Source organism: Pelecanus crispus, chromosome 1 (assembly GCF_030463565.1).
Source record: "Pelecanus crispus isolate bPelCri1 chromosome 1, bPelCri1.pri, whole genome shotgun sequence".
NCBI classification, from domain to species: Eukaryota; Metazoa; Chordata; class Aves; order Pelecaniformes; family Pelecanidae; genus Pelecanus; species Pelecanus crispus.
Genome location: NC_134643.1, coordinates 13,932,126 through 13,956,169, shown reverse-complemented (window position 1 = coordinate 13,956,169; position 24,044 = coordinate 13,932,126). Strand labels below are relative to the sequence as shown.

The window sequence follows — 24,044 nt, the reverse complement described above, 5'->3', positions numbered from 1 at the left end:
AAGAAGTTATCTAGTCCCTACTTTTGTTCAGAGACAGAAAGAATGCCACTAAAAGCATTATGGCAGTGTTTCTCAATAGGAATTCATACCTTGTCAATAGGAGTTGCAGCCTATTTTAAGAACTCTCCCAGGATCCTGTACACAATCTATGCCAGTACTTTACTAAACTAAAAAACCATTGATCCGAATAAAACCTCTCAGCCTTGCTATCACACTTTAAAAATGCTGCAGACTGAGCAGCGGGGGAAAAAAATCAGGATTATTTTTTGCAAAAAGGCCTTATGTTTGCAGTGCAAATGTCTTCCTTAGCAGATTTTCTCTGTTAGGAGGAATGCATTTGGTTGTACCATGCAGTACACATTTTTAGACACTTGTGATGACCTCCAGGCCACAGTGACACACAGCGCAGGTGCTCTCTGGATCGTGGAAAGATGTGGGTTTGGCCGTGCAGAGCTCTGCATCACCCTGACTTTTGGAGCGGTTGGTAGGATGTAGTTGCTGCACACACTCAGAACAAAAATGGAAAATCCCTCTTACCGCTTCTGTAGCACAGACAGAAGATGGAGTTGTGGCATTCCCTCGAGGATACTAGTCAGGCCAAATACAGACAAAATTCAACCAGTTTGGGAAAACCTATTTCTAAATGTCATGAAACAATTAAACCCTGGTAAAAATCCTGTAAAAGTAAACTCAGATTTTCCAAAGCCTTAAAGACAGCTCTTTTTTGTGTCATGTTGCCTGGACAGACTATGTTTTGCAGAAGGTATTTAAAATGCTCTTGCTAGTATGTTTTGAGTGACAGATTAGATCAAATGAAGGAGGTGTTTTTAACACTCCTTGATAAATAGCCATTTAAATAAGTACTGATGAAAGCTGTTCAAAGTATGCACAGTCCTTCAGATAAAATCCTCTGCACTACAGAACAGGACAGAAAGATATTTTAATATAGTTTCATATGTAAAAAGGTTAAGCTAATGTCACATTCTTCCCTTGCTGTTTGCCTTTCTTCTGTTCCCATTGGTCAATATGCAGGAACTATCTTGTATTAATGTAACCTTTTCTGTATATCAGTGGATTAAAATATTTTTTTCTCTGTGGGCAGCATGTAGCTGATTTGATAGTTCCCGCTTTTAATATAAAATCTTATGCACAAATAACTTGGGAAAGCTTAAGAAAAGCCAGCATCTTGGTTATGTGACTGAAGGAGAGAAACAAGTTTGTGAAAATTAGGGGCTCTGAAATTTATATGAGGAGGTGTGAGACCAGAGGTACAATGAATAGTTGCAGGAGCAGCGGGTTAATTGTGTTCCATGCATTTGTGTCTTGTGGCTGACTGATACATAACTGAATTACGCTGCCTTTGCAGTCAGAGCCCAGTTCTGATTAGATGAGAAAAAACACCACAGAAGAGAAAAGTTGCCAATACTCTTGCCCTGAGAAAAGCTTCATTTAGACTTTACACTCATATCTGGGGAATTCACACAAAAGAGAAAACCTTAACTGAGGAGTGGCTCCCCATGTGCCTAATAAGGTACAAATTCCTATTCTTATTTTTTCTGCAGTTAAACATTTATAACCTCGCCTTCCTTCCTCTTGCTGATGTAGTTTCTCTGATGTCTGATATGGGAGGAAACCATGCTGTATACTTTCTCGCCATCCAGGCATTCAAACGTGCTTGCTCTCTCCTCTTTTCTATTGCAGAATAGATTTTTAGATATTGTGGGGCTATTTCTGTCTTTTAAATCCAGTGATTTTTTAAGAGTAGCTTAGATATACCCACATATTGAAGATGTACCAAGGTGGGGCCAGAGGTAATGGTAAGCATAGAAACAGGTCTGAAAAGAACCTAGTGCCTATTATACGGAACCTCATTACTCTCTGTTCATGCTCAACAGTTGATTCCTGCAGTTTTATACCACACATGACATTTCTCTATACTTCTCTTCTGGATCCTTCTAAGTCTGCCTGCAGTCTCAAAACTGGAGATATTACTAAGGTGGGGGGTAGGCAGAACAGATCAAAATGGTAACATTCTTCCCATGTGGGAGAAACACTTATTAATAATTTTCCCAGAATGAGACCTTTGCTTTTTTGTAACACATCAGATTTGCAACTCACAGTTAACTTGGATTCCGAGATTATCCCCAACAGTACTGTCTAGACAGTTATCCCCCATTTTACTTTGTGTGTCTGATTTCTCTGCCTTAAACTGAGCACAGTGCACCTCAGTGAATTTTATCAGATTGACTGCTTTAGTATGAAATTTTCATTTTGAAATCTAAGCCAGTTCCTCAAAGTCCTTTTAAACCCTCTATGAATAGTGACATCTTGGCATCAGCAAATTTTATTTTATTATTTATGAATAGGTCTCCAATAATTAATAAAATTAATGAATTGAGCTGGTTTCATCCCAGACCCCTCAGAACCATATTTGTAATTCATACTTGTAATTACTATTCAGGAGCAAACCCTTCAGAGCAGCTTTTGAGAGGGATTATTTTCAGTAACCACATTACAGTGATTCCACCTAAAGTCTATTTCCCCATCCTGTTTCCATGAATTTAATACAAGGTGGTGTTGAAAAGTGAAAAGAAGATGCCTCATACATTCTCCTTCTCCATTTTCCACAAAGGAATCAAAATGAAAATCAGAAATAAGAAATGAAAATGAGACTGATATGACAAGATTTGCTTTCCACAATTTACACGTTGGTGGATTTTTTCAACTTTTTGATAACTTGTCACTGATTATTTCTGAGAATGAAATTTAAAGGAGCTTTTCTCTATTATTTGACTTTAAAAATAGTGAATATGTTTTCCTTTCTCTAGTCTCCTACTAACTTTCTTGTCCTCCATGAATTCTTGGACATAATTATTAATAGTCTTGAAATTACTTTTTGTTAGTCATTGAGCACACACGAACATCAGCAGGTTCAGTTGACTTGAATCCAAGTATACTTTAAACAGTTTTTTCCTTATTCTGATTTATAATAACTTCTCTTTGTTGAAGTTGAGGTAGTAAGTTTATGGTCCTTCTGAACATCTCAATGAAGACTGATACAAAGAACGCACTGAATATTTCAGCCTTCTCCACATTCCCAGCAATGGACCTCTTTTTTTCCTGTTCTTTGTATTTATTTTAATATATTTATGCCACCTTTTCTTGTTACCTTTTACACTTTCCTTGCAGACTGCTTGGATATCATTCTGACTCATTTCATCTTCCCTCTGCATCTAGCAGGACACCAGCCACCTAACAGGTGTTGCAGCATCAAGCTTTGAGCATCTAAATGTTTTATTGGGTATGACCCTGTGACATTAACAGGGTGTGTTAAAGTGACACATTTGAATATCAGACCATTATTTTTAAGAGGCATTTCAGCAAGCTGCCTTCTGTGGAGATATAAAGCTTTTCAGATGAAACACCAGAATATTTTACAAGACAAACTTCAATGTAGCAACTTTATCATTTTGCATGGCATTTAGGTCCTTTGTCATTTCACACTTTATGGATTTCATTTTTTTGTCAAGAAATTAACAGCAAAAACAATTCTCCACATCTGGAGAGTTAGTCATCCCTAAAATAATACCTTCAGCTCCCATGCCATTCAGGTACAATTTTTGCCTGACAGCCTGAGAGGATGCATGCATCCTAATCACCAAGTTTTAAATCCACAAATAGCAGGGGAAAGGTTTGAGAGCGCAGCCCTTGAAATCCAATATTTTAATCTCACAAAGCCACAGACTGCCTTCGGCTCAAGGTGTTATTACACGGGATCCATGTGCGGAGCTGTAGTGAACGCATCCCTTTGCAAGGCTGCAGCTGTTTGGTGGCCAGTCACGTGAAATGAACCAATGGACCCCTTCCCACTCCCAACAGCAGGCCCTGCATCGCGGGACACCTCCTGAACCGGCATCACCTCTGATTTGCAACCTTCCCGGCAGTCTTCAGCAAAGACTACAAAGCTGGAGTGATCGGCCTCCGCACCCTCCAGATGTTCCCACCGGCTTAAGGTTGAAGCTCGTTGGCAAGCCAGCCTGGGAAGCTTGTGTGGCTGCTGCCTGAGCTGTATTTATTCTGAAGATATACACTTTTGCAGCTATGAATCTGGCAATTTTACACATACCGATTTTGCATTGTGTTTCTTTCTTCCTACAGAACATGGCCGTGGCTGAATGTCCATGCTGTTTGGGATAAATGCCTACTCAAACCCACCGCTTCTCCTCCTGACCCAGTGGCATTTGATAAAGAGAATGGTCCTCTATTATATTCTTACAGTGTGCAAGTACAAAGTAAACACTGAATGCTTCTCCCCTTCGTAATGTTTTTAAAGTTGAATATTAATGATTTAGATGTAATTATGAAAGCAGTTTGTGTGTATGGGAAACATCTCTTAAAAAAATCTGTTTCAGTTCAAGTTAATTCAGACGCTCCATCCATGTGTAAGAACAACTGAGCTATAAAATTGGGCAGCATGTTTTCTGGCAATAATGAGAAGATAATATTCCTAAGGAGTGTTTAAGTGACATCACTATTGATAGGTTAATTAGAAAGAAAATTGTAAAGCTTCTCCGAATCATTAGAATAAAGTGCCTCTAGTACATGTGAGTTTAGCTGCAAAGTCTTTGTTCTGGACATGTTTTATAGTAATTATTACCTGTCTTGTTAAAAAAGCCAACCACACATACAAACAGAATTTCAGAAGCAGGCTAAATCAGAAGGAAATACATACAGCTTTAATGTAGTAAAGAGGTTTTTCCTTACTCAAATGTACTTTTAAACTACTAATGATAGCCTTGTGTACGTTTGCCTCTGTCAGTGCGTAAGGAATGGTCTCTAAGCAGGTGTATAGTTCCTGGTTGCATGAAATGAAATTAATTGTGTATGCACATTTTCATTCTATGTTAAATAAGGAAATCTAATGATAAAAGCAGCCTCAAATGATTTGTGCAGAGGGCATTGCTATCTGTCATTTTATTAATGCATTTTATAATTAAACCTCAGGAAAGAGACTAATTACACTTAATTCCTTTTATGTGGGCATTCTAGTTTTATAACTGAAACATTTTTTGCATATTTTTTGTTGCTGCTCTTATTGTTAATGAGTCCAAAAGGCTGAGAGATTGTACTTGGAGACTGAATAGCAACTCCAGAATATCTATTTTGGTGAATTTCCAAGTGCTGTCAAGCCCTAATATCATTGCCCGGAGTTAGGCACAGGCTGGATATGTGCTGTGCAAATATCCTCACGGCAGAGAAGGTGTACTGTCTGGAAATCCCAGGTGTAATGTGTGGCCTGAGCAAAACTATGGCATATTTCTAGTCTTGGAGTCCTTCCAGTGCATTTTAAGTACATGAGCTTGGGTGTGTCAATAAGAGGCACGGCATTTCTCTTTGGAGGAATTACAGTAATGTAACACATACCACTTTTGAAGCAACCACCCATGAAGGTTTAGAGTCACAAACTCTGTTTTTCTGTTGCCAACCAGCTGTTTAAACAGCTGCGGCTTCTTACCCCTGGAAATGCCCGGCTCCTTGTTCCTGCAGAAAGCCACTCTTGCCTCCTGCCCAAAAAGGGAGGGCATACTGCGGGGAAGAGAGGGGCCATAGGACATGGACTGAGCTGGTGCAGAGCACGAAATGGCTTTCATACCACTCTTCAGCAGGTGCTCTAGCTTTTTTTCTTTTCACTTTTTCACCTTTTCCTGAGAGAGGAAGAAACATTAGAAGTGCTATTACAGAAAAAGAGCTTGGCAAGTGGAAAATGTGCATGACCAAGTGTCTGCGGAGAATGGGGAGAGCAGGAGAGAGAAATGGAGTTTGCAATTGTGGGTGGCTAACAAGACAGCAAAGTGGACTTCTGCTACTACAGTAGACTTGATGTCTTCTGCAGCACTGCCACAAAATAATCCATGCATATGTGAATTAAAGGTGTCAAAAGAAAAATTAATTATCCTACTGGAGTTAATTGATATACCATTACTTTTTTTAAATAGAGCTAAGATGACTCATTGTAGAATAATGTAATATTAATAGCAGGTACTTCACCACTACCATCATGGATGGGAACCAGTAGAGACTGTTAAAAAGGAAGAAGAAAATTTTCTGGTCTTTTCTTGAGTGTCTCAGGCAGTTCCCATTAGGCAAAAGCAAAGCAAATTCAAGATTTGAGAAGGTGATTTTATAGATCCTATAGAGAAGCCTGAGCATAAATGTTCATGGAGACTGCTTCATCCAAAGTTGCATCCAAACAGCAAAACAGAAAAGAACATAAACCCTGACAAGTTAAGCATAAAACCACAAAAATATTTTGAGGAGGAAAAATGCTAAAATGTAAGAGCTAAGAATATGCTTTCAAGCATACCAGAGGTGTGGAGCCTGCTGGAGAACCAAGATCTTGAAAGATAGTTTGGGCGCAAGGTAGAAAAGACCGCAGAACAAAGTTAGACGCATTCTTTGCGTCAATGCTCACTGAAGAGGAGGGGAGCAAAACTCCTGCAGAGGGTCTGCTCACCACAGGGGTGAGTCTGAGGAGCTGAGTCCGACAACAGGGTCAGTGGCAAAGATTTTAGAACAAACTGATAAAGTGGATAGTAAGAAACCACCAGAAGTAGATGGCATTCATCCTTGACTCTAAAGAAATTTGGATTTGAAGCTGCTGAACTAGTAACTACAGGATGTAATCTACTGCCTAAATCAGTAAATTGCTGAGTAGCAGAGGAATGGGAAGTGGCAAGTGTGACACCAGTCTTTAAGGATGGTCCTGGAAAGTAACCAAGCGAATCTCATGTTCAATTGAGCAGACGGAAAGAAGCAATAAGGATGGTGAGGGTTAGTTGGCACATGGATAATGATGATATAGTGGGGAAGGGTCAGTGTGGCTGTTGTAGAGGGAAGCCATTCCTCACAGATCTATTGCAGGTCACTGGAGCTGTCAATGACTATATAGATAAATGTGATCTGGTTAGTATACTGACATTTTCAGAAAGCTTTTAACAGTACAGCCTTCAGTAAAGGCTCTGCTGTGGGATGAAAAAGAATAGGGTCTTCTAGGTAAGAGATTAAATTCTGGGAAAAAAATGCTTTAAATAAATGGTCAATTTTCACAATCAAAAGACCTTACCATGGTGATCGTTCTGTTCTGCATATTTGTAAATGGCGTGGTGAAGAGATTGAAGATTGGGGTGATAAGATTTGCAGGTAACACCATACCATGCAGGATTGTCAAATCTAAATTTAAAGTTAAAAGCTTTAGAAAGATAGCACAATACTGTGTGTTAAAGCAGCAGGTGAAATTCAGTGGTGCTAAGTGTTAAGCACTAAGCACAGTACCTGTGGAAAATTACATACACAATCACTCTAAATTAACCATTACTCCCGAAGAGGCAGATCTCATAGTCCTTGTGGTTAGCTCACTGAAAATGTCAGACCAGTGAAAAAAGCAAACAGAATATTAACCGTTAGGGAAAGAATAGAGAATAAAGGAGAAACCGTCATTGCATCATTTAGGACCACTGATATCTTGAAAATCACAGATTGTTCTGGTGCTTCCACCTCCAAATGAATGTGATAGAAAGGGTTTGGAGGGGGCCTGTGAGGATGGTCAAGGGTAAGAACATCTCCCTTAATGAGGCAAGATGGAATTGACTGGTAAGCTTCAGTGGGAAAAAGGTGGATATGATGTAGGTCAATGGAATAAAGAATGATACGGATAATGAGGAAGAAATCATAAGATTATGATGTTGTAGCTACAAACAAAATAAGGATTTTTTTTCAAATAATGCAAGCATTTAGTTTTGGAATCCATTGACATAGTAGATCAGGAATGTCAAAAGCAGAGCAAATTCAAATAAATGGTTAACAAAGAGTCCTAGACACTAAATATGAAAATTCCAGCATAAAAAAATCTGTAAACTACTGATTGCCAGGGGCTTGGATGTTGTTATACCCAGTGAAGTATCATTTCATATTTGTCCTATATGCTTTTCCTAGCTGTCCTCCACTTGTCCTTGTTGGAGTGAGGATACTGGGCTGGGTGGGCCATAGGAATGGGTCTAATATCTGTATCCTTTTACCTTCATGGGTGATCTATCCCAATTTCTACTTGTCGCAGTTTGGGAAAACACAGAAGAGAGGCTGCCTCTGTCATTCCTGTTGCTGGACAAAATGTTTCCGTTATAAGAGCAGCATCATTTGGTGTGTTCATTTTTTTCCCAACGTTCTTGATTCTTAATTTTTTAACAGCTAATCAATTTTTTAGACCTCAAAACCTTTATAAATCTTCCACAAAATACAGATTTCAATATGGTGCCTGCCTGCCAGCTAGGTATTGTATTCTTAAAATTTCATACTAAACCATTTTTAGCAAGATTATTATCTTGTTCTTTTTCATAGTTGGTTTGAAGGATTTTTCTATTAAGCATAGAGTTACAAGAATGCTTTGAATGCATCAAATTGAGTACATTTTTGCAAGAATGATGTTAATTACATGTGTGAGAGGAATATTCTTTCTCCTTACCTTTCTGCAAACAAATTCTAAAAAACATACACAGCTTTTTGGAGAAATGCTGGATAATAGTCCACCTACAGCTAATTCACTCTTGATTTATTGGGCTTTTAGACTGTCAAAATATATTCAGGATCCCCGAGGACCTCAGTTTTCATTTCTTTGTTGTGTAGACACAAGAATGTTGATCAGCTTCACGTCTGCATGTCAATATATTCTTCCTTGAGTTCTGCCAATTACACTAACCTGGCATTGAGCTCCTCTTGCCACAGGCTGGCATACAGCTCATATGCTCAAGTATCCCAGTTGAATTCCCAGAGTTCAGATCAATCACACCCAGTCTCACTACAAGTGAGATTGGACAGTGATTTATGTAGTAGGGAATTGGTGTGTGAATGAGATTACCCCAAAGGGACATGCAATTTGGTGGGAAAGCATAGCTAACACCTTCCTGTACTGTTCAGATGGGTCACAAATCACAGAATAAATGGATGGGACTGAGAATATCTTTGTCTTTGTGCTCCATTGTAATGACAGTGTTGACATTCACTGAATACTTACTATGAAGGTAAGATTTATATTACAGCATATAGTAAGCCAGGTATGCTGGAGGTTTTAAGAGTAAGTGCTACTTATGTAGAAAAGATTGGCTACTTAACTGACTTGAATCACTCTGTAGGCATTTGTCTTTCAGATGTGTGCACAAGACCTTAGTCAAACAGAGGCTGGTGGAACACTGTATGCTCCTGCAATGTTCTTCTGTCCCTTAAGTGTGGGCATAACGTCAATATTTTATATCTAAATATTAGTGACTTTTCACTGGGGTTTCTGATAGCCTTCTCAAGCCCTCACTCATGTCAAGCACTCAGCAGCTGGCTCCCTACTGCTTCCAGCACACTACCTGGGGTAGACCATTTTGGCTCTGAGGACCTACCACTTCTCCTTTCACTTCTATGCTTGCTGTGATTACAGTAAACTTGCAAGGGGCTTTCCAACAGCAATATCTACTTTTCTCCAATATTCTGAACATAGGACTTCATTGCTTTTTAAGACCTGGAGATCTGCACAAGTCACTCAGCAGTATATCTCAAAGTCTTCAGCTTTCTTTCTGATCCAAAATAGGAGTCCAACGTGCGCTATGGCAAAAATTAAGGATTACACTGGCCAATCCTTGGTTTATTTTTGGATACAGTGATTGACTCATTTGTAAGAAGGTCATGACTGATCAAGCCATTCTTGCCTTCTTCCCATTTCCTTGCTGCAGCTTTCTTGATTGCACAAAGAAACATCTGTATCTGGCATCTCTTATCTCTACTGTGTGACAACTGCTTGCCTCCTATTTTTAATACTTTTTGCTCTAATCATTGTCAAGCTGAGCTGAGCTACTTCTTGCTTGCTGTACTTACTGACTGCAACCTCAGGTGTATTCCAGTACAGACTGTAAGAAACAACCCTTTGATGTGGGGTTAATCAGTGATGGAGCATCCCAAACAGATGCTCTTTTCTTCATTAACAAGAAATCTAGGAGAGGCTCTATACCAGTGAGGAGCCAGTACAAATTATAGGATCTGCATGGCAACATGCTTTTAAAGATTTCCACTTACTGTAGAGCAAGAAATTGTTCATTCTTCCTTTTGAGCTTTTATTGGATAGTTTCTGACAGGAAACAATCAGTTCTGTTCTTGATCAGTGTTTTTTCATATGTACGCCTTTCCTTTGGCAATAAGACTAAAAAAAGCTGAGATAACCCTTCAGAGACTCTGTTCTGGAGGGACTGAAGAAATATAACGGTAATGCATGGAGAGGAGAATCACAAAGGTTAGGGGAAGGTCCCTGTGTGTGAAGCTACAGGAATCGTATGTGATTTCTGGTACAAAATTTGGCTGTGGAATGGGAATCTCACACAACAGTATATGTGGCAGCCCAGCCATTTCCGCTTGGATTTTGTTTTCTCTGAGATACAAGAAACAGCTACTAAAAATACATTTTAAGAAAAAGATTATACTTTACACATGATGTTACAGGCTTAAAAGAAGTGTCTGTGGAAGCTGTATTACGTTCAAGCCTCAGACAGGGAATGATTCCTTAATTGGTGGAAATGGATGACTTTGATCATTTAAAAATCTAGAAATCAAGGTCTGCTAAAAGCGGATACAGTGATAAAGTGACTAGATGAACACCAAGCTAAATGTGTGTAACAACAAGCAATCAGGAAAGCTGAAATGGAACAATCCTGTGATGAACACAGAAGAAAGAGAATTTTGCTTTGAGTGGTATAAAAGCCTTTTCAGACACTGTAGGGACATAATTAACTAAAGTTGCTCTAAACTTGCCTGCTTTTCAGCTCTGCCTATCTATCCACTGAACCCAGAACAGCTCAAGTGATTTCTAGGTGCTTGACTTGAGACGTTCAGGAGTGTCCTGCTCCAGGGAGATAGTTTTATATTCCTGTGTTAAACTCCAGTTATACAGTTCACAGAGCCCAGAGAGATAGCTGCCTACATACTGCCTATTCCTTTGAGAAGCCTGAAGAGTTAGTCTTGATCCTAACTCATTTCTTCTTGGAGACATAGTTAGCAGTAGGCAATTATTACATGACACCCTGCTGTTTAGAAGCCTGGCCTCTAGGCTTTTCAACGGGGACTTAAAATTATGTCTCCTATGGCTCAAGAGAGGGCTTTAATATATATTCATAGGCACTCTGTCCCTCTTATTGCAAACACTAATGCACAAGTCATGTTGTCAGAAGGAAAAAAACAGAAGAAGTTGCCTGGACTTGTATTTAGGACACTTACAAAGAGGGAGATGTCAATTTTGAATGCCGTCGAATCCTCATACGTGGGTTTTGACAGCAGTTTCAAATGTAATGCTTATGCCTTCCATGGTCTGAAACTTTAGTTCTGTTTCCTTCCAAATAAGAGACAGGGTCTCTCTTGTCTGGCTGCCTTTTTTGACCCTTGGTGCTTGAATACTGAATTCTCTCTTTTTGCTAGGAATAATTCTTGGTGTAGGCGGATGAAGTTTCCTGAATAACCACAATTAAGTCTGGTGTGAACTCTGTTATCATGGGAAAGAAGGAAATACACAAATTGTGCTCATTTGCAGAATGCCATGAACCTGTCCACAGCATAGGTTGGTTACTGTTGTGAGTCTCACCGCGCTGGTCACTTGGAAAGCTAGAACAGACCAAGCAAGGCCACACAGATTCCTATGCAACAACAACACCGAAGCTCATAATTGACACTGTAGGAGCTTCCTGTCCCTTGAGCCTAGTTTTATCTCCAACTGTGTACAACCGAAATAAAGAGAGTGGCAGAGACTGCAGGAAAAGCAACAAACAGGAAAAAGGATTGAAGAGTCAAAGGAGGAATGCAAAGCATGAAAGACATAAAATTCTGCAGTGCCTGTATTTCAGGTGTCTGTTCTGCAAATATATAAGAAAAAACTACAAAAGAATGAGAAAAATAATGTAATATTAGGAGATATGAGGAAGTTAGAGATAGAGCTAACTGGTGTACGTGGACCAAGAAAAATGACTTGACAAGAAAACGAAACTAGAAATGTCAGAGATGAGAAGTATGACTTTCATGGAAGATGTGAAAAAAAGTATGTAACTCACAAAGTGACAAAATGACACAGATGCACATTGTGTACAAAAAAGCACATTTTGTCCTCATTCTTCATGAATTTTGCATTCACTAAACCCATTTGTGCAAGATACTCTGTATCTTTGCAGCCCTCAGCCACATGCTCTTTGTTTGATGCTGGTTTCAATAAACATGCTGGCTGCAGGAGATATCATTCAAGGCAGTAAGAGATCTGTTGATCATATCTCACACGCCTAGCAAACTCTACGACCATCCTTAACAATTCTCCTGAGAGCAGTTGGTAGTTCCCCGTCTCTAAGACAGGAAGGGATAGAGATCTGCAGGCAGAGATCTGCCGATCGTTGTCCTCAATGTGAGACAAGAATAAAATATGAGTTATCGTGAGCCTTATCTAAACAGACATATAAAATTATTGCCAGTAGTGTTTGAATCTTCAAAGGCTGTGGGGACCATGCTCCACATTGGCTGTGTTATGTCCCTCATCTCTGGTGACTGATTCAACTCAATACTACTATCACCGATAGTGTGTGTGCCATATTCATGCCCTACCCTGAGACTAGGTCTTGCAGCTTTATTTTCCAATATTGCCATCACCAACTAGTTTCAATTTTTTTCCTGATGTTAGGATTACTTGAGAAATGGAGTCCTGAGGCACTCAGACCTCTGCCAGTTCTGGATAAGATATCAAAGGCACTAAAAATTCTCCAAACTTTTCTCGTGGTTCTTTTAATACATCCTTGTCTTACAGATCACAGACATGGTCCTATTCTGTCCTTTTTTGCCATGGTGTAGACAGAGTTTTATATTTCTGGTACTTCCTCATCCTGAAGAAGAAAGGAAGGTGGAGATAAATTTTTAGAACTCTGAGCTCTCTTGAGTTTTGGATAGTCATGTTTTCTTTTGTAGTCTTTTCCTTAGATCTAATGAAACATTTCTTTGTTACTCCTAATTTGTAAGATATCTTGCTGTTTGTGAAAATTCATTTAGTTTACTGGAAGTATTTTGAGTCACGTGTTTCGTTCTGTAAACCTTTGCTGTTGTAGGCTTTTCAGAATTAACTATTGTAGCTTGCTCTCTGCTCAGCTGTCAGGATTAAGAGGCATCTGTAGCGATGAGGTTCCCCCCTACAGAGGTCTTCTGCGATGAATGTCCATATGTCTTATCCATGAATTGCAGTAAAATCCTGCTGAAGTTAATTGTGGTATATGACCTGACATATGGTTTTATATGAAGTTACACAGTTATGGCTGTGGTTCTCCAACACTGGTTGAGAATAGTTTACCAACCATTCAGGCAGAGGACGTGTGTGAAGAAACACTTCCTGTAGACTTCTGGGTCCTTTGATGGACATTTCCTTCCCATGCCTAGTGATAGATGAATTCAAGTTAAACTAGGATGTATGCTTGGGCTTTCTGCAGACCCAGAGTCCATGAGCCTGTCGTGGTTTAGCTACTAGGAAGAAAATTAATTCTATCCTGGCTGAAACCACAACAGAGCCCAAATAAAAATCTCAGTGCATGTAAAAGTGCCATGAATAAGAACAGTGTAATAAGCCTGTGAAAGTTTTAAAACTGTTTTTAAGGGAATAATTTGTTGAACCTTAAGATGCAATGCAGTGTCTATATAGGCCGGCAGAAAGGGATCCTTGAATAGAAAAGCAATATGCTGGTGAGACTGATGAACTCTGTATGACATCAACTCACTAGTCTTCCACCTTTCTGGTTCCCAGAACAATTCCACAGAAAATCAAAGTAGAAAGCTCCATCAGTCATGAAGGGCAATTAAAGACTATTTTAGATCTTGTAATTCTAAAATGGGGTAGTCCTCGGTGGATTTGTTTCCAATAAAAACACAGAGTGCCTAGCATGCCATTCCCAGTGGGAAGGAAGACCAGGACTTCTGATTGGAAATGGTGATGTGATAACAAACTTCATGAAACCTTTCCCCCCTTCCATTAATCTTTTCAAATCCAGAAAGTTCTGGCAGGGCCAGTGGAAGACCATCACTTCCAGTGCTTGCTCTGTGAGTCTGTTCTCTCATCTGCTCCCAGGCTTCCCTGGAATTCATAAAAGCCTAAAGATCAAACTGAAATTGTCATAAGGATGTCCTGATCTTGGTGTCACTTTCTTCATATTGTTTCATCATTGCCTTTTTGTTCAATTTCTCTTTGCTCCTATTGTTGGTATATTGTATTCCTTTCATACTTACCTTCCTCAGTAATGGATGTACTCTATTTTCTTTTAAAAGAGAGGGTTCCATACTGGCTCTTCATTTATACCTGATTTCCTATAACCTTAGCTTTTACTTCTTTAAATTTATACTCTACATCTGTAATGCAGAATGCTTTTACATGTATTTAGATGTCAGAATCTTTTGAATGTGTGCTGATAGACTTTCACATTTTTTAGCACCTGTCCAAGTGGAATACAGCTGTTGGGCTCATCCTATCACTACGGTTTTGCAGTGCCCACTAACAGTGTACAACATGCAGACTTGGACTTGCCTATCTGGAGCTGTCTTCAGTTAGAGATCGTATTGCTTCAATTATACAAATTTACAAACCCACTAGTATAGATGTAGCTCTATCACTTTAAAGTACTTTTTATTCTTTTCTTTATTTCTGTAAAGTAGGCAGATTTATGTCAATATGAATGTGACTTTATCATGGCTTTTTCTGGCTATAACTAGACTGACATCAAAATGTTATTTGTGGAATAAGTTTACTTATTACATCTAAATGCTTTACAGGTAACACGTTTCATTATATGATCTATTTTTTTCAAGAGCTTAGCTAGTTTAATTTTTCTTTTCTTGGCTTGGTGAGTGGGAATAATGGCGGAGTTAAGTGCGTTATTTCTTTCTATAAGAACGATCTGTGCCTTGTGTTATCTGCTTCATGTTTTTCTGTAAGGCTTCAGTTAAATCAAAGCAGGCTGTTCAAAGAGGAGAAAACAGGAAGCAAAACATTAATGGAGATAAGTAGATCATGAGAAGAACCATTAGCTGGAAAATGTTCCTGGTAAGATCCTACCACAGAAGCATGGTTTACTATCCCCAGTGCTGAAAGCCTAGGATCAGAGAATCTGATCTTTAAAGACGATGGTATGTGAAGTGAGAAACACAGAACAGATTTTTGCATATTTTGCTATAGAGATGCATCTGTGAAAGAGAGAGATACAGAACTGCAGCAAGCAGGCTGGTAGTCCCAGCCAAGAAATGGGAATGAACCTGCATTATTGACAGTGGATATAAACTTAGGAAAGGAGATGTGGGTACAGAAATCTGCTTCCTTTGCTCATCTTCCTATATACTCTATTCCTTTCAGCAATTATTATTTTTTGTTTTGTTTTTCTATTTTTGTTTTGAAGAAGATGTTGATTGCGCTTCTGCTGTCCATCAGTTACAGGTCACTGGAGATAAAAGTCTTGCAAGTTCCAAACCCATTTGTGACTGTCAGGTTAAAATGCCTGTTAAACAGGAGAATACAACACAAGACTCACTGACAATGCTGGAGGGTAAAACAGATTCCAAAGAATCATGCTTTTAAACGGGAGAAAAAACCCAGTTACAGCTATCTGGCCAGAATAACACTTGGCTCTGTATTATGGCCACATCAACAAAAAAGCTTTGAAATAAGTTATTTTAGAAAATATATTTACATTTTTCATTACAAGATACCAGACTTTTCCTAACGAAATTGAAAAAAAGCTGTGTATTTGTGTTACACACTACATATATTTAGGCTACTCACAGAGTGGATAGTCTAAGTTTATTCTGTGATACTAGTTTATTCAAATGATACACACATGTTAATAGGTTAGTTTTTTGCCTAATACAGGTTATTATTTGAAATTAACCCACTCCAAAGGCATTGTTCTCCTGTTGTCCTGTAATCTTAGCCAAATATTCCCAAATATATGGTTCCAGAGCTTATTAAAAGCACTTTTTCCTCATCTTTAATCACATTATGGCTGATAACGTACATCTTGCTTATGGCTTTTCATTAAGAACAACTGACTGTGATAGTGCTACAGTAAAGGAAAGAAAGAAAACATTCACCAGAGAAGATATTCTTCAATTAAAGTTTTAGGTGCTGCATTAATTCACTTATATTTCACACAACAAATATCGTGGGAGTATTTCTCCTTTACCAGCTGCCTGCCTATTTGCCTGCCTGGACAAATGACTGGGACTTCTTCTGCCATTGCTCCCTTATGCAAGCTCCAAGGGTTTGCACTCCACGGCATGACTGAGGACTAACTGACTTTTAAAATTATACAAAGTGGGCAAATTAAGAGTGATCTGAGGCACACTAAAACTCCTGAGTCATATACAGATAGTGTCTGATTGTATATTTAGACCGATGACAATGCTCTTTCAGTATGAAGTCAAACTTGATGAGATTGTTAGGGTGATGAAACAGAACCTGTGTAACAACCATGACATTTGCAAAATCTGTTATTACTACTGTACAGAACACAATTTCCATTAACCATCTTTATAATTAAATATTGGTTCAACAAGGCTGTACTAATTAGACGCATAAACATATTTTTTATGTTGACTCTTGCTAGTCTCTTTCACCAATGTTTTCTCCATCTTCTTTTTGTGTACTCACTATTCTGCAAGGTGTCAGCAACCCTTGATGAGTTAATGCCTCTTCTTTAGTACAACTGGACAGATTAAACCCATCTGTTCTTATTAGGTTATTTTTCCTACACAGAACATTTATTTTTTTTATCATGGAATTTCTTAAGTGAATGCTTTTAGATTCAGTATTTGGATGTGGTGGTGTTATAATTTCTACCAATACAGGACTCAAATGCACTAATACCTATTCAGACAAATAGTGAAAACGGATCCCTACAAACAAGATTGAATAGTATCAATAAACAAACTTAGCAAACACTATGAAGACAACTTGATTAAATAAGTAAAAAACTACAGACCAGGTCTTAGGTTTCATTGCTATCACTTTGCTTTTGTGATTAGAGAGATAACTGTTAATGATGCTGATATTATTATCAAAGAAATACCAAACTCTTGTCAGAGATTTTTAAGTTGCTTAGATATGAGTGAAAGAATAAGGAGAAAAATATATAGCACAGTGAAAGCTACTCTCAACAAGAAGCAATACATTTATTCCACAGAGAAACTACACAGACCTACTATATGTTTCAAGTAATTTCTTCAGCTCTGCCAGGACAAGTTGATAATATTAACATTGTTTGGCATTTGTTCTTTAAAACCTGGTCAGAGATGAAAAAAATACTTTCTCTTTGACCCCATCAGCAAACATCTGTAAAGGCTGAAAAAATTGTTACAATCCATTTCACTTACCCTCATCCTTCCATTTCTTATTGCTGGTCCATCTTCTGCTAACCTCAACACATACAAATCCATTTTGTATTCCCTTCCACCTCGAATACTAAACCCAAACCCTTTGGCTCCTTTCTCCAAATCAACGGTGAAATAATCAAAGTCCTGTATAGACAAATGCAGAATGAAAGACAATTAACTGCATGAATGTCATGGTATACATTCAAGAAAATAAAATACATCTCTTCAAAAGTGCGTCTATCCAATTGATATAAGCAAAGGGACCTTCAAAGTGTACTTCTGCACTGACAGACTTTGTCCATTTCTGAAAAAAAACTTAAGCCAAATGTAAATGTCTAAGTCTAAACCACCCTGGAAGGGCATCACCCAGCAGTTGCCTGGTACCAAAAGCTGTCTAGATGGTTTCCATATTCACCCTCAATATCTTCATGGGACCCGAGTATAAGTGTTTATGTCTGTGCGAGAAATGCTGATTTGCCAAGTAGCATGCAGTTCCTGTATAAGCATCATCACAACTAAAAATCAGTAGGAGAGACACCTCCTAAATTCCCAGAAGAACTTAACATGATCAGCAGGCTGGACTACATGGAGTCACAAAGCACAGCAACTCATCACTTTGGTTAAAACCTGTGCCTTCAGGAGGTGGTGGGAAGTAGGGAAGTTGAGCTTCACCTGTGTGTCCTGCAGAGACTGAGAATCATCTTTCCAGTTTTTCCTTGGTGGACCTTAACTACCAGCCCTGTAGAGGGCTCTGTTGCTTCTGATGTATTGGCATCCAGGATTGCAAGCGCCATGGGAGCAGGGGAGTAAAATGAGAGCAAGTTTGGGTTGTGCAGAGCAGTAGTTAGAGAATGTAAACTGGAGATCACGGTGAGAAACAGGCAGTCTAAGCATCTCTCTAGATGCTAAGAAGCATCTTATTGGGTATGTGCATGGGGATAGGGATTTGCTATTTAGATACTGAAATGCATAAAATTTTCAGAGGGTTCTCTGGATCCCATTTAAGAAGTTGGATATTGTCATTAATGCGGTTTATGTGTCTGGCTTTGAAAATATGGACATAGAAACCATCTATATTTGGTTCCTGCATATAGTGTCCAGAAATTTACATTCTCTTATTTAATATTTTTCTGACCTCTGTTTTTTTCTGCCCTTATGTAAGGAGAAAGGAGGATTTTTTTGAAAGTCTGAACTTTGGGCTAAATCCTCAAACCTTCACAGCTGTCAGTAAATATTTGGCATCAACTGAGTCTTGTTCAAGGTAACATAACTCTTCATCTAAGGTTTATTTCTTTGAATTTGTAAGATCATGCCTGATGTCAAAGAAACTAGTCGCACAAGCTAGTTTCTCCTCATCCAGACTATTACCAACAGAAATGTAATTTTATCAGTCAGGATTCATATTTGTTGATTTATTTATTCAGATTAGATAAAATCTTCATTTTCAACAATGTTGTACATACGCAGTCTGATCTAAGTACATCCACTGTTTGACGACTGTATTATGTTCCGAGGAATAAAAAAGAATTCCTCTGCTGATGCAAAGGCAGCTTATTTTAGGACTTTTATTTTAACTCTCCAGTACCTTAAAAATGACATTTCTTTATCATTATAGTCACACAATTATAAATGTAGTGTTATATGACAGATCACATAGTTCATTAATATTTATGGTTTTGAAGTAATTTCCTCTACAGAGAAATAGTGACTCAGACCAAAACCAGTAAAGGTGTCTTTTTCTCCTAGAATGTCATCTTTTTCACCAATATACATGATCTCTCCCTACAGACCTGATGCTTGCTGTTTGGGAGAGCTGTAAGTATTTCAGTGTGTACCTGGGGCTGCCTGTACTCTGACAGAGGGTACTGCCTGGTGTCAGGCGAATGCTGCCTGTAATCTATCAAGGGTGGCTGCCTGTAGTCGAGAGGCGGTGGCTGCTGGTAATCCATCACCGGAGGATGCCTGTAGTCCAGCGGAGGCTGTCGGTAGTCCGTTGAGGACTGCCTGTAGTCTGTAAATGGAGGTTGCCGGATATCAGGTTTCACATCCTGTCTGGCTTTTACTTCTGATCTATAACTGAGAAAGGCAAAATGACTTTGCTTCAGAAAGTGGCGAAACATTAAGAATATGCATTACATGCAATATTGGGGCGTGAAAGCAAACTGCCTGACTGCAAAATTACATAAAACAAATTTTCACAGAGAAGCAAAACTTTTGAGGGTAAATAGTCGAGGCAACAAAAAACAGTGAGTGCTTTTGAAAGATGGACATAAGCCATTTTCCCTCAGGTTGTAATGTGCGATTTTCCGCTTTGTATCAGTAAGATCAGGATTAGGCTCAATCAGGAACAGGAAAAGCATCTTGATTCCCACTCATCTTGCCTACTTGGAAGATGAAACTGCATGTGAAAACACCCACAGTACACACTACAAAATAATGCACTGAGTTTATAAAGTGCATTTTTCCAGAATTAAGATTTCTACAGAGTAAATAAAACGTCAGTGCAGAGATTTATAGCTCCTCTGTTTCATTGACATAAACTGTTATTACTGTGAGCTTCTTAAGGTTAAAAAAAGGACACATTCTTTGTGCTAGCTGTTATCTTTTTAAAGAAAGGTATTCTTTGATATAACATCTGTTAATATAGTGTTTATATTAGTATTATTACACACTGTCTATATACCATCTGCTACAAGCCCATAGCAGGTCATATCAGTAGCTATGAGAATTCTCTTCACAGATGTGACACAGGGTGAAAGGAAAACAAATTTGTTTAATGAGGAATTAATAACAAATAAAATATTGTTTTAATTGGTAACTGGTTACAGGAAGATGAGTCCTAACATTTCAAAGAAAATGTGACTTTCTGTAGTGCAGCAACTAGTTAATTAATTCACTCAGATCGGAACGAGTGGCTCCCTTACCACACAGAAATCAGTGCATAACAGCATTTCACACTTCAGGGTGAAGTAAGGAATATTTCTTACTAAAAACCTCTGTGCCTCAGCCATGCAACGTGCTGAATGGGCACAAAGAAAGTCCCAAACCTTTTTAGCAAGGTAATTCTGTAATAGTGGTTTGAGTTAGATTTAACAAAAATTTTCACATAGTGCATGTTTTTACACTCTCCCCTAAGTGCTGAAGGAAATATTTTTTACTTATACAGGAAATTCACATTTCAAACCCTGCTTTAATAATGGCCTGGAAGTTTTCAGTCAACGAAGTGAGCATCCAGGTACATGTACACATGCAGATACATGGACACATATAGACTGTGAAAGGGCTTCTGAATGTACTTATTGATTAAAAAAATTACATTCTGAAAAAATGAGAGCAGTGTTTTTAATCATGTTAATTTTGGTATGAAAAAATAATCTAAACATTTCAAAATGTTTCAGATATATTTCAAAACTTCATTACTTTATTAGTACAGTTACAGTAACATTATGGCAAATCTTCCTACACACCAGCTTTCATTAGCTGAATGTCTAACCAGACACAAAAACATCAGAGCTATTTCACTTTGACTTTTCTGAGCAGATGAAAATAGCCTGCTGCCACGTGTTCTTTTAAAACCTGTACATGGCATCTATAATAAGACCTGCACGTGTACATGCAATTCTCTTACTTTCTTTACCCAGTACCATGATCCTGTAAAAAGAAGACGAAGACCAAACAGGCTTACTGTGATACTGAGACTTATTAATATTGGAAGTAAAAATACTAGTTAGTATTCCTAAGAGTTTTAAATATGTTATAGTATTTTGATTTTCATACAGAAACAATGTACGTGGCTATGTAAACAAGCTGTAATCTGACTTATAAAATCTAGTGAAAAATGATACTGTATAAACTAGCAGTAATGGACCTTTTTCAGGAATAAGAGTCATCCTTAGGCAGGTTCCCAATATACGATCACAGCTATATTCCAGAAGATGATGCTTTTATTTACAGCTGGAGCCACTGTAATTTTTGCTGAATATGTAAATGGTGACATGACCAATTATACTTTATGCTTTTCAGTAAAACTATTACAGAATTTCTTTTTGGAACTTTAATTGATATAGTTTACTGGTCCCCGCTGAAAATTCCCAATTCAAAGAAATGTAATACTGACTTAGAACTGTGCGGAGAGACTTTTATGAAAGCTTTGCATTGGATTTTGTCAGAAACATATGTCTTCTAGGAGATAATCACTTTTGGAAGAAGTACTCAATGAAATATAAGGCGAAGAAATTTGCCAAGTGTGACTAATTGGGAGAAAATAAGAGAATTAGAGGGCATAGTGTCTAAATCACAACTGAACTCAAGTATCTCCACAAGCAAAAGTTACAATCCTGTAACCAGCATCTACTATTTGGGAAGAGGGTCTTGATGAAGTATGTCGGTTACTGAAGATTAGCATAAAGACAGTGAGTGTAATCAGCCTCATTTAACATGCCAAAAATCAATCCAACGACTAAATAGTGTTGATTGGAGATCATAGAAAGTTGTATAATCCCACAGCCTGAGAGTGCTTTTTATATATACAGCTTTTAATACAGCTGGTCACAAAATTTCTATCTCCCTCCCATTTAATTTCCATCACAGGCAAATTTGTCAGTGCATATGCATAAATTACACAGGAGAAATTGGCTGGAAAATGATACACCATAGATAAAACCTGTTATAAAAATATCTTCCTGACTCCATACCTCTAATAGACAAAAAAATAAAGACATGTAAGATAATGAAAGAAAAGGCCACCTCGCGATCAGATACTGATATACCTGTATTTTGTAAGCTGGAGTGATACAAGAAAGTAGTATGTTAGCAATTAAATTGTTAGCAAGGAATATTTCAGTGTTTAGTTCCTTGGCAAATGCACGATCCTGATGGATGTTTGAGGAAGGTTGGCTAGGCTTTTCATAATAATAATAATGTGTTTCGTGCCTGAACAAGACTTACAGATCGTCCTGGCATGCACGACTGATGCTCTGAGAGTGCAATCGCGGGATGGTGGTGCCGGAGCCCCACAAGTGGTGGCTCGTAGCTGCTGGAAGCGGCATGGAGACCCAGCACGAGGGTGTCCCTGCTCTTACCTGTTTTCGTGTCCCTGGAGCTGGAGGGGCTGCGGGGGCGGTGGCTGGGCGCCGGGGCTGTGCTGGGCGGCGGGGCTCTGCTGCGCCAGGGGACTCTGCTGGGCCATGGGGCTGTGCTGCTGGGCCATGGGGCTCTGCTTCTCCGAGCTGGGGGCCGAGGCTGGGCTGTTCAGCTCTGCGTAACGGGAAGCTGGAGATTAAAGACCTGCCACGGCGCGGCGTTTAATAAAGGGCAAAGGTAGACAATAATCATCTTTGGTCACACGCTACCTCTGAAAATTTATGCTTTGTCGCTTTTACTCTCTTGGGTTATAATTAGATTTTAAGACTTCTGAACCTAATGGGCTCCTTTTGATAGTCTGTGGGATCTGAAATCTTGGTCACTTCTATAACTCTGGTTGACACCTCCATTATTTAAAACTCAATTGAACAAAGCAAATGGCTTCCATGTTTCATGCTTTCTTTTAAAGCCTAGAAATACTGATATTTGAAAACTTTTCATTTTGAGAGAATGAAGGATTTTATTGCTTTCACCACTCTTATGGGATGACAGACTGTTGTCACAAAAGCTAAAACACCGGTGCGCTTGTGTTAGCTCCTGCTGTCTTTGAGCTCAGCAAGAGTTTCCTATCTTTTTTAAATCTTTGGGGACTGTGAACAGTAAAACCAATCTCAATAAATTCTGACTAACCAGCTAAACTGATGTTTCATTTCACTGTATTGTGCCAAATTACCAGGGTTTCACATAGGAACACTGCAGAAAACCAGAATCCTTCTCTCCAAACAACATAAAATTCAAAAAGACAGAGAGGCTGGGGTAGGAAATGTGGCCTTGTGGCCTTGTTACAAATAAGGGATGCCAATCTTCCTTCAGGCTTCCCGCTGCACTTGGGGGAAGATACACTGAGCTCATATTGAATATATTTCTTCTGTCACACTGGCACAGTTATGTTGCTCATCATTTACCTATTAAGAAGCGTAAATGAGAGAGACTCCACCCACAAGAGGACAGAGCACTGCAGAAGTAATTGCTCATGCATTGTCAACAGCAAAGGTACACATTAGATTTTTTTATTCCTGTTTGCAACAGAATGAGTGAGGCCAGTGTGGCGTGGTGCAAAGCAGCCAGAATGGGCATGCGTATGGCTGAGCATCCCTGACAGCAACAGCTATGCACCATCCAGATCTTGCCTAGTTTTATATTTGAATTCAGTTTGACTTTCGAATGATTTTATTTTTTATTTTTAACATGTGAGTTTGTCCCCTCTGACTGCACATTTCTAATGGCGCTCTACTTATTTAATTTATGCTCATCCTTATTTTAAAAAAACTTGGCTACTTTATTAAAAATCTTTTCAATTTAGGCTTAATTGTCAAAAAAGCTCGTATATTTGCACTTAAAACACTCCTCATGCAGGCATAAGCAATACTTATCTGTGTAATTACTATGCTTAAGGCTTTAATTGCCCATTTTGCATTTTTGAGTCTCTTTTGTATTACAAAGTTGCA

The 24,044-nt window shown here is 38.6% G+C and overlaps 1 protein-coding gene across 2 annotated transcripts in view; it reads right to left on the bottom strand.

The window, feature by feature from the left end:
- MAGI2 (membrane associated guanylate kinase, WW and PDZ domain containing 2) overlaps positions 1 to 24,044 on the bottom strand; it is a 772,173-nt gene that overhangs the window by 23,031 nt on the left and 725,098 nt on the right. For both annotated transcript variants that reach the window (XM_075708348.1, XM_075708359.1), the window contains 3 exons: positions 22,536 to 22,710; positions 19,290 to 19,530; positions 17,455 to 17,598 (listed from right to left, as the gene is read on the bottom strand). In XM_075708348.1, coding sequence (XP_075564463.1) covers positions 17,455 to 17,598; positions 19,290 to 19,530; positions 22,536 to 22,710 — 560 coding nt within the window. The remainder of the gene's footprint in view (positions 1 to 17,454; positions 17,599 to 19,289; positions 19,531 to 22,535; positions 22,711 to 24,044) is intronic.